At 44.0% G+C, this 11,526-nt stretch overlaps 3 protein-coding genes across 3 annotated transcripts in view; 2 read left to right on the top strand and 1 right to left on the bottom strand.

The window, feature by feature from the left end:
* Positions 1-2,372, top strand: part of LOC118426895 (von Willebrand factor A domain-containing protein 7-like) — a 29,743-nt gene extending 27,371 nt beyond the window's left edge. The window contains exons 15-16 of the mRNA XM_035836491.1: positions 85-335; positions 471-2,372. Coding sequence (XP_035692384.1) covers positions 85-335; positions 471-888 — 669 coding nt within the window. The 3' untranslated portion in view covers positions 889-2,372. The remainder of the gene's footprint in view (positions 1-84; positions 336-470) is intronic.
* Positions 2,373-3,443: 1,071 nt separating this feature from the next.
* Positions 3,444-6,633, bottom strand: LOC118427162 (fatty acid-binding protein, heart-like). The gene is made up of 5 exons (XM_035836803.1): positions 6,315-6,633; positions 5,231-5,334; positions 4,756-4,821; positions 4,181-4,285; positions 3,444-3,911 (listed from the first exon to the last, which is right to left on the bottom strand). Exons 1-5 carry the CDS (start codon positions 6,397-6,399, stop codon positions 3,858-3,860), a joined length of 414 nt encoding a protein of 137 aa, XP_035692696.1. The 5' UTR covers positions 6,400-6,633; the 3' UTR covers positions 3,444-3,857.
* A 637-nt stretch (positions 6,634-7,270) lies between these two features.
* Positions 7,271-11,526, top strand: part of LOC118428321 (kelch-like protein 26) — an 8,061-nt gene continuing 3,805 nt past the window's right edge. Inside the window, exons 1-6 of the mRNA XM_035838365.1 lie at positions 7,271-7,825; positions 8,415-8,468; positions 9,116-9,199; positions 9,306-9,397; positions 10,120-10,504; positions 11,053-11,324. Of these exons, the coding sequence (XP_035694258.1) occupies positions 7,692-7,825; positions 8,415-8,468; positions 9,116-9,199; positions 9,306-9,397; positions 10,120-10,504; positions 11,053-11,324 (1,021 nt within the window). The 5' untranslated portion in view covers positions 7,271-7,691. The remainder of the gene's footprint in view (positions 7,826-8,414; positions 8,469-9,115; positions 9,200-9,305; positions 9,398-10,119; positions 10,505-11,052; positions 11,325-11,526) is intronic.

The raw sequence follows: 11,526 nt of genomic DNA on the forward strand, positions 1-11,526 counted from the left end.
GGTAGAACAAAAATGATGATTCTAGACACTCTATTTCCGGTTCTTTGTCCTTTCGTCCATTCATCCATGCATCCATCCAAACAGGAGCGAGACTTCATCCCACCGACTTGTGAAGTGGTTTCCGTGGACGGGACGTGCCGGGACGTCGACGCTTCCACCTGCGACTCCCGCACGTTCACGGTGACCACGGCGTACCGGGACCAGGGCTACGGGCTGAGGAGCATCTCCCCCCGAGCGACCAACGGCAACTTCACCTGGATACTACAGGACTTTCGGCCCGGACTTACTAACCAGACCATCACAGCGAACTTTACAGCCAGTTGTTGTCAAACGAAGTAAGAAGTTTTCCGTCTCAGCGATCCTAGTTTTTGTCACAGTCATTCTCGTTTATTACCTTCACTGGAAGGCCATGTGTAATTCTAGTTTATCAACAAAATTGATGAATGTATATTTCTGATCTAATGTTCCAGTGTCGAATTCGTGGTGAGTGACCGTGTGGGCAACTATGACGTGTGTAGACCAAACCTGTCCCCTCCCCTCCCTAAGCAAGCGGTCAACGTGGCCATGTTTGTTTTCATCGGCATCGGCGTCCTACTGTTCCTCATCCTTCTGATCGTACTCATCATCCTCTTCGTTCGGCACCGAAGACGAAGGAAGTACAAGGCGCAGGAAAAGTACCGAGACGAGGTGAAGACCGGCGGAGCCGGCAAGGCACTGATGAAGCGGGACACGTCTGGGGCAGTCACGGCCACGGCAACAAGGACAGACGTGGCCGTCAGGTCGTCTGAAACCAGGATCAAGTATCAGAGGGTTGCCATGACGACGGGGTCGGAAGGTCACCGCGTGGAGATCAGCGCGCACAGAGAGATGCGCACCGTGAGAACGTGAAGTATCCTCTATTAGCTTCCTCATCAGCCTCAACGGGTCTGGCTTTTCTGGCTTACAATGTGAATTTCCCTGGTTGTGTATCAGTTCTGAGAGTGTCGCAGTTGAGCTCTAGGTCCCGGTTCAATTCCTGCCAGGGCATCTCGGTTCGGGCTGCGCCCGTCTATGGAAGGGAGGCAAAATGTGGACCCCGTGTTTGTCTACGTCAAAAGGGAAGGGCCAGCTATAGTAACCCCTTCCAATAAAAATAATACAATAGCAATATAACTTTCTGCCGTATACGCATGTGCCACTAAAAACAGGATATAAAGGAACGAATGAATGATCAGTACTGATAGCACCCGATTTCTTGTACATGTAAACGTTAACCGCCTCCTAGCCGGATGAACTGATACACACCCAGAATTAGGCTAGCCCATGAGGCGTCGCCAAAAAACATTATAATCACAAAACAAAGCCGGACGCGTAGGTCCTGTTGACGAGGCTAAGATATCGTCACAACTCAAGCTGCCAGAATGGATGATTTAACAATATTTTTGACTCCGTGTAATGTTAATCCCCACTATCACAGTACCATGCAGGGACATACAGAGGTAATTAATTTGTTTATAGTAGCTATGATATTGTTATTTGATATAATTATGATACAAGAAAGATAATTATAACATTTGTTATAATCAAATAATGCTTACTCTCACATGACCTAGCTTAACAAATTACTGCTATTCTTACTCAAACACATATATGGTGACCAGCCCCTCCAGCTTTGTCCTGCCACTTGCTACGTAAGAAACGGAGCATAGACAACATGTTTCCCTCCCGTGATGGTAAACATTATTATCATTGGTCACATCGTCAAATACAAAGGATGATACAGCACCACTGGATACCGCCCATATGGTACTTAGGAGTGTAACTAAGATCACCATGCTACCCTTATTGAGGTCTTGGAGTTGCTCGTTGCCATTTATACACTGAATGATTACTAAAATTTACTTTCAAATTGCTTGCTTAGTCTGCTCAAGTGTTCATATTTTTGTATTGAGTATTGAACCAGGCTCTGACTGATGATGCAGTTTTGCTTCTCTTTGAGGTAGAAGTAAGCCGACGTCACCGCGCACAATTCATGTAGTTCACAAAGACGACCGCTAGAGGTCATTGCTTGGTAAATATATGTGTACATGTAGTTTCACACCTTTTGAAATTGGAGCTGTTATGGAAAGTAAAAAGAGAAAGAGGTGATACAGAAGATATGTAACGTTACATGTATAAGATTTTTCTAATCTAAAGTAATTGTATTTTTGTAATTCACATTATGATGCAGTATACTTTCAACGTCCTAGGTATCCTTCACCTGTTATTTTAGCATTGGATATATACATGTATGATACTTTTTCACTTGTATTTCTGAATAACAATAAAGTGCCAAATGTACATGGATTACATGAAAATATGAACCGCTATGGAACTGAATGGCTGCTGGAAACATAGAAGACTTCATTGCTTATTTTGATGTCATTACACACACACTTTTACATTATATTCCCATTATGATTATATCGATTATGATTATATACAATCATATCCCGTTAGTAATTACACAAATCTAGTATAGGTCACAGCGACGTTGCAGGGCCGTCTTGTTGAATGGGGGCCTTAGGGTGCGGTCACACGTGCGTACAAATCCACACATATATTAAAGTCCGTATGAGCTCTGTATTCTTAGCCTCCACAAGGCTCCACTGGTAGTTAGAAAAATAATAGAAATTGGACAAATATAGACAGATAGCATGCTAAAGGAGTTGGCCTGTGTTTACACAATGTCTTACGGGCGTTGGTTGTAGGCCGGCTGGTAGGAGTGCGATTTTAGTCAGGCTACCAGAGGAGTTATCTGGTAGCAAACCGTACACCTCAGCTGGCTTTGACACGTTGTCTGTCTATGATCTACTGTTTTTCCCGCGATCTGTCAAGCCGGGCAGAGGATGACAATATCGGAACCTGATTCGGACTTGAATACTGTAAATGCAGAAACTTTCGCGGTGGATTAATGTTCGCGGTTTTCGCGGTGGCCGCTTCACCGCGAACTAAAACCACCGCGAACATTTTTCCATGGCAGTAAGAGACTACAGTCAGTGCCTGGTGCTACCGCGAAATTCAAACCACCGCGAAAAGTCCTTTTTCCCGCTACCGCGAAATCAAATTCCCGCGAACTTAAATACATTTACAGAATATAACGTTGTGTACGTGTGACTACACCCTTACACTAGAGCATGGTGCCGTCATTCCGTATGTGTCGCTTGGCCAGGATAACCCCGGCCCCTTGAGTCTCGGAGTAGCTCAGTAACACGTCTCCGTCCCAGGCGGCAGCAATCTACAGAAAGCGGTCGACGTGACGTAATGCTAGTTCACCATAATCAGTGGGATTGCATGTTGTATGTTATTTTCTTTTTAACAAGGTATTTTGGGATATCAAGTCAACAGACCGTGCTTTCAAGCGGTAATATTTTGAAAGCATTGCAGTTTGAAACCACAGTCCGTGGACTTGATATTCCAAAATATTTTTTTTTACTTCTGTTCCGCTACTTCTGTCAAAAATAGACCCACGTGACCAAGGTCACGCGACAAAGTCAGTCACCAAACATGAGTCCGTAGGACACAAACCTCCGCAAAGTAATTAACGTTAAGGTGTTTGTGGTGTTCTATCAAATGTGTTTGTGTCCATGCCCAGTGGAAGAGTAGTTCTGGTTCAACATCACTTTCACTTTCTTTCTTTTGAATTGGCATTGTTGACTAAATCACCAAGTAATACTTCCAAAGTTTTTGTTTGTTTGCTTGGTCCGCTGACGCTTTCATACTTGATGGTGCAATGTTTTTCTCTCAGAATAGGTCTGATGACGCGTCTCTTTGTTTGTGAGGTAGAACGGAGTCGACGTCACAGCGCACATGTAGTTCACACAGACGGCCGCTAGACGTCATTGCTTGACAAATATCTGTGTAGTTTTCACGCCGTTCGGAGCTGTCATGGCCTGAAAAACATGTTACATTGTATAAAGAAGAGATGTATAAGGTTTCGTAAACCACAAAAAATTGTGTTTCCATCTTTGAAGTTTCATCGTGGCAGACGAAATGGGCACTTTACTATGATATGTACTTTCGATTAGAAGACACCTTACTTAATTGTAACCCCACCAGTTTCTATTTCAATGTAGACGTAGCCTATCAACGAATATGTAAAAAAAACACATTCAGTCAACAGGCTGCAAAATGTTTTCATGAAATCTTACAGCGTGCTTACATAGAGCATGGTGCCATCCTCCCGTATGTACCGCTCCGTCCGGATGATCCCCTTGTCTGTCTCGGTGTAGCCTCGTAAAACGTCTCCGTCCCAGGTCACGGTAACCTGCAGGGAGGTGTCAGCGTGACGTATATGGGCGTTTGTACTCACGTGGATATGACGTGCTCTAGCTAGCGTCCGTTGTGCTAAACGGATGCGGATTCGCTGTATGTATGAGGAACTTCAGGAAATTCTAAAGTCTTGATAGTTTATTTCTCTCGCCATTGCTTGTTTTCACTCATAACGTATTATATATCATAAATGTGCGTTGGCACATAGAATCATACAAGGGAAAGTAAATACAGTAATCACATAGTATGTCGCCGACGGGTTCACTGTGTACGCTATGTTATGTAGTGTTATGTCCAATAATCTAGGTTGATGTATCTATCAACGTTTCATGAAAGTTTATTGCAAATTCTATTGCAATTCCCGTGAAAAAAAGGAATGTCAACAAAGATTGCCGATTTGCTTGACGAAGTGTATAGTTTGCAAGATCAATGTTTTTCGTCAAATATTTGATTCAAGCGACGTACCCTGTACTTCCCTATCACGGTGGTCCCCTCCACTGGAACTCCTATCTGGAAGGTGACTTCGTGCGTCTACCCGGCCACGGACAGACAAAAGGGACGTCAATGAAGGTTAGACATTAATTAATATTAGGCACGCAATACCAAAGTTAATCTAGCAGCGTTCTGCAAATGAGTAGATGTTCCAGGCAGGATCGTTCGTCAGTGACTGAATTCACTGAAAAGAAGTCAAACAGGTATTCAATCCAAGTTATGAACTGATGTGTACATGAGGTGGAGACAATTGTAGGACGGTTCCATTAAAGACGAAGTCAAGACTTGTTTGAGTACAGGAAACCTATGATTTTGGTCACTCTTCGGTTGCTGAAGCGTTTCCCTCCTGCGATACACGTCGAAATGATGCTTTTAAGCATATTACACTTTACACATATAGGTGTTAAAGGATTTCAACCATTATATTTAGATAAATAGGAAATGTCACCTGTAAGGTGTTGATGTCCTTGACGTAAAAGCTGTCTCCATCTTGCTCGATGATTTGGGTGTTGCTCAACATCTTGGCGATGGCACGAAGTACAAACCCAATGCCTAGGATGATTGAAGACGTGCACCTTGTTAATGTTAACGATGTCACGAGAAGCTTGTGGGCATGATGGACATATCTCAATCAGAATTGCCGTCGGCAGCCGGCCTGGTAGATTGAGGGAACTAAAACGGCATTTTATTATTATTTTTTTTTATTTCAGGCACAGAGCCAGAGGCATATCATTACACAACTCATAGCATGATAATAGTAGAGTAGATTAGAGTTCTTCGGTTAGGCAGGAGTCTCGCTCCAATTGAACCCGCTCCTCTTGAAAGTCCTTGATATGAATAAACAAACAAGCAAACAAGCGTACAAAGCTAAAACATCATAATTGTATAACGTTATAGTCATACATGAAGATAGAGTACAGTGGTGGTTAACGCTAGATGTATGGGGACAGGTCGTAGAACGCACACGTTATTACTCTCCATGCAGAGGTTGGTGGTGAAAATCGTGACCTTTTTCTTGATGACGTATATGAGTTATATGACGTATTTTTCGACCAGCCTCTCCACCAACAACCTTGGTGGTGAGGCTGGTCGAAATATACGGCATAAAAGGAAAAGGTCACGATTTTTCCCACCAACCTCTGCTTGGAGAGTACACGTTATGTTCCCGTGTCTGTTCTGTACCCAAGAATTAGCCTAGTGACCAGAAACACAGAGCACACCGGGGCGATCGAGTATCATGATATAGTACTTAATGTTCAACACGGGGGTCCGCAGCTAGCCTGAATGCCATACTATTTTCAGCCCGCACGGGCCAACTCCTCCTATCTGGGGACCAACATGCCTACAAAAGCGAAGATCCCGTACGATAGATATCATTGAGATCGTGCCAGGGGTCTGGTATTCCGGAGCTATCCACAAGCTTGACCCTTATCCTAACTAGCTCTGATCTTAACAAAAGGTGAACCGCATTAGTATCAATCAAGTATCATAAAAACAGCTCCCAAACACCCATATCTCTCAGAAAGGCTTACCTAGAGCCTGTAGATACGCATCGAAGTTCTCTACCTGCACCATCTTCCAGGTACCTGAGAGGTCGACTCTTTCCGTAGGCGACATTTTCTTTTCGATCGCGACGCTATGTAAAACATAGGCTGTTAAAAATTAATTGGCACGATGAAGCCAGTCACCAAGTCATACTGAGAGAATATTGCACAGTACAGCATTGAAACACAACAAGATGTACTACACTGTTGTACACGCTACACTGCGATCTGGTCATAAAGAATTAGTCATTTCTGAATGGCCGATTCCCTCTTTCGCCGGTGACTAAGGTATGCAGGTCATAGTTTAGGGGTCAAACACACGCATAAGAAGATGTGGGTCATCGATCTGTAATCTCCAAGCAGATCTTTCGAGGGCAAAGGCAGTGGCCAAAGGGCTGTAACAGTGTCCAATTGGCTCGGGGGCCAGCTGTATACTGTTTTCCACTTTGGGTACTGCCTTTGCCTCCTGCTTGGGGATAAGGTCATAGAAAAGCGCAATGTTTAGTGGCATCTACTCACTACTTAATACCAGACTACTAGTACTATGGCTGCTGGCGAAACAGTTGAAACCGGTCAAATGGGGTAGATGATTTTTCAGTTGGCCGAACGCAGAGTTATTGTTGTTTTATAGGTGATATAGGTAACTTTGCTTATCCGTTATCAACGTATTTAGGGATATCAAGTCGACGACAGGTATGTAATTTGATGGTTTCAAATTACATTTAAAGACATATAAAAAACATTAAAATATTGCATTAATATCTTTTTTAAACAACGGATATAGGTAACCACCCGGATAAAAGTAAACCAGCGTTAACTCCATGTGTATTTAATAGTATGTGGCCAATTTGTACTTTGACGAGTCATTTGGAGACTGATATTAATGTTTAAATGGCCTATTCGACCTAGAAATGCCATCTATAAGAATTAGAAACTAACTGCCTGTGCAGGCTCCCGTTGAAATAGAGTAGAGTAGAGTCTGAGTTCGTCAGGCCAGGTAGGAACGGCTGGTTTGCGTTTGGGGTGACTTATGCGGGGGGAAATGTAACAAGAAAATAAAGCTTGATATGCATATTTGCACCGAGTACATGTATTTGGAACCAGGAGTTCTAACAGTTGAGCTACAGGGACAGCTGGCGTAGATACAGGTGATCATAACGCGTAAGAAATGGCGTCGGACGTGGGGCACACTGAAAGAACACTTTCTCTTTCTGACGTTCTTTGTTTTGACGACGTGAACAAGGCGCATTCGAACATGTTCTGCACCAACAATAACAAACACGGAACAATAACAAACACTACACTGCCCATACCCTGTGGCAGAAGTAGACCTCTTATCAACAGCTTCTAGCCTTTATCGCGTTCATGGCCGTCACAATGTTTCCTGCTCCTCCATTGGGTGAAGGTTCCCACAGCGCGTGGCTGCTCGACCGGCTTTACACCTTCCGGAGCCAGGGTTTCCAGTGTGACACCACCGTGGTGACAGAGGACGGGATGAGGTCTGTACTACTAAAGTTGTAAACACTCAATCACTCAGTCATAGCCTGGTATCCAGCCGTAATATAGCTCCCGAGTCTCTTCTCTCCTCTTGGCGTGCACAGCCCATCATTGACAGTGACTTCGGACCTATATTACGGCTAGATACCAGGCTACTCAGTCACTCAGTCACTCACTCCCTCGCTCGCTCGCTCAGGCGCTCACTCACTCACTCACTCACTCACTCACTCACTCACTCACTCACTCACTCACTCACTCACTCACTCACTCACTCACTCACTCACTCACTCACTCACTCACATTCACTCACTCACTGACAGTCACTCACTCACTCGCCCACTCACTCACTCACTCACTCATTCGATCACTCTCTCACTCACTTACTTACTCGCTCACTCTCTAAGTCACTCAATCCCTCACTTGTTCACTCACTCACTATCACTTGCTTGCTCGCTCAGCAATATCACAATGTCCGTATTTTGTCGTTCATATAGAATGTGGAGTACAAATGATTCTATCAAAACTGTTCATTTGGTAAAAATTAATACAAATCAACGTTAATTATTTCTTCCTTTGCTGCCACATGACAAGGTTCGACGCCCACAAGGTGATCCTGGCGTCATGCAGCGCCTGGTTCCTTGGCAGGTTCGTTTGTCTGTTTGTCTGTTTGTTTGTTTGTTTGTTTGTTTTTTTGTTTTTTTGTTTGCTTGCTTGTTTTGCATGACCGGTAAACCACATTTAGGCACAACACAGCAGTTTTGTACAGTACGTTACAGATGCGTAAGAACTGTAAGGTTTGATACACACTCCGGGACGGCCTTGTAGGCAGTAGTAGCCCTACTTTTCCCGATAAGCGTGGAATATTTTAACATGCTCGAGCTGTGGCTCTCCTAAAGCACGGGGCCTACTGCTTTTCGTCCCATCCGAGGGACATCTCTAACCGAAGATCAGTAACAAGCGTAAAGTATTTACACATATACAGTGATTGTTTTCTGAGATGGTCCCAACCGAACATAAAGCATGGGTTGTGAAAAAAAGAGTCTCTTTAGGCATACGTCTAAACCTTGGCCGGCTGGGCAGCTTTTGGGAACGAAAAGTATGATATAACGTTAAAATACACATAATACATAAGACATAAAGAGAATAGCCATGGGCATCATTTGTGCATATGCGTACGTATTCATTTCTATGTTTTGTTTCCACAAACGGCCCGACCGGCCCCCGATTTGGAAATGAGAAGTTAGCCCTAGTCAATGACGTACCAAACTGATGAACCTACTCCCGCACCCCAGGTTCTGTCTGGTGACGGAGCGGGAGACCCTAATCCCCGTGCCCTGGTCATACTTCGCCGTGGTGCTGGAGTACGCCTACGCCAGGTGATTTTCTGTTACCTAACCTCTGCTTGGAAAGTAAGTTTATCATGCGTATTTGAACAAAAAGTCGGTGTTAATAAACCCTCACACACCCCGCCCCTAACCCTAGGACTTTCGCGGTTCCCGAGACCCAGAGGCAGGGGATGGTCGAGGTCGCGAAGGCGCTGAGAATGAGAGAGCTTCTCCAGCTTCTAGAGCAAGGTCAGATGACTTTTTTTTAATGATACGTAAGAATCTTGGAAATCAGTTGAATAACTGAAGGGGGAACCATAAAGTTGAAAAAAAAATTAAATAGATAAAAATATAGAATATGATGGAGTCTTACCGTTTCACTACAATAGATTGCACACCAATATTACAAAAATCTTTGCGGATTCTGATAGTACATGTACTTTAGTGAGTGCTAGCTGTTGTCATTATGGGAAGAAGTTATATGTGTGTATAATATCTGTAAATGTATACCTTTTAAGCAACAATTATCATCAAAAAGCGCAATTTCGACAATGGCTTATTCAACATAGCAACACGACGGGACAAAGTTGCATTGCACTAAAGTTGTGGAACATATTCAACATTATTCTGTGAAGCCGTTGCTTTCAATTTGGGCACCATTATCATTGAATATCATAATTATCCTTTTGACGAAATATTTAAACCATTTCTCAAATCAAAGTTTTCTACTTGGGAGCTTTCGAGACGCAGCCTGTCCCTTTTTTTCAACGCGGTAGATCTGGTCGATCTTGGAGTCAGTCTTTTGAGTCGAATCCCGGGTGGGTCTGGAATTTTGCAAGCTTCTGGAGTCTTTTCAAGACCCTGACCTTATGGGGACAAACTTTGACGTAATCTAAAGCGAGACATTGAAGGAAGTTAAGCTGCTGTGGTGTTGTCATAGTTATCATTATTATCATGTCCTAAATATTCAGGTCATGGCGACGCGAGCGTGCCTCAACAAGACCAACTGTTCCTCGTCACCCGCACGAGTGACGAGGCTCTGAAATCCCTCCGCGCGCTGTTCGAGACGGGCGCTCTGTGCGACATCCTGCTCCACTCTGCCAGCGAGGAGGACAGGATCAGCATCCCGGTCCACCGAGTCATCCTGGCCGCCTGCGTCGACTTCTTCGCTAAGAAACTCCCGCGGAGCAAAGCTAAAGGCTGGATAGTGAACGGCGTTCCCGACAAGCGCCTGAAGCCGTTTCTGGCGTACCTGTACACGGGCGAGTTCGACATATCCTCCCCGGCGGAGTGGAAGGAGGTGGCGATGTTTGCCACTTACCTCGGTTGCACTACCCTTGTCGGTCATTGTTGCAGGTGTTTTTTTATATTCTTTCTCTTTGTCAAAAAGTATTGTTCAGATTTGAACAGTGAACCAATGTTTAAATATGTCGCCTTTTAGGCTTAGGCCACATTTAAAAAAGGGGGCCCGGCCGGGCAGCTTTCGGGAGCGAAAAAAACGATATGATAAACATCAAAATACACAAAATGTCAAAATAAGATTCAAGGGCATAATTTGTGTACTTTTCTTGGTATACAATTTGATTTTTCTTTTCTTAAAACATCTCGGCTGGGCCCCAGCTTGGAAATGTGACCCAGGCCTTACCTACTCGTTGTATATAGTAAATACCCTTGCATTTCAGCCTTAACTATAAATCTTGTTCTTTTGAATAATAATTTTTTTTTGTGCAAAATCATGCCTGAAGGCTAGTATACACGGAAAGGAAAAATGATAAGGTATAGTATACAACAATGAACTAATAATAACGTGACATGAGAGTCAACTACCGCCACTGTTGATCTAAAAACGGTGTTTATTGGGTTTGATTCCTTTACAATAAACCAGTCCACGTTATTCTACTCAGGTTTGTGGAAAAACACGTGAGGCTGGAGAACATAGTTCACGCCTTCAGGTTCGCCAGGCAGACGGGCTCGCTGGCCCTGACCCAGGCGGTGCACGCGGTGCTGGGCCGCCCGGACGTCTTCCGCAGCTTCGTGGACTCCGAGGTGTTCCTGGACCTGGACGCGGACGAGATCGCGGAGATCCTGCAGGAAGACACGCTGGCCGCGTTCTCGGAAGAGACTTTGTTCGACGTGGCGCTGCGATGGATCTTGTGGGAGAGTGAAAACAGGTATGGTATGGTACTTTCATTATCTATGTAATCATGATGAGTTGTCAGTGTTCCCCATTTCAAGTGATTCAAGTTGCTATATTGTACTTTTCAATGTATATATTTTTCCATATGATGAAATAAGTTGTTGATATCGATTGTAATTTCTAACGTTATGCGTTTTACGTATGATAAAGTAAGGACTTCAGGAAGAATATTATGCATATT

This window comes from Branchiostoma floridae, chromosome 1 (genome assembly GCF_000003815.2).
Source record: "Branchiostoma floridae strain S238N-H82 chromosome 1, Bfl_VNyyK, whole genome shotgun sequence".
Classification (NCBI taxonomy): Eukaryota; Metazoa; Chordata; class Leptocardii; order Amphioxiformes; family Branchiostomatidae; genus Branchiostoma; species Branchiostoma floridae.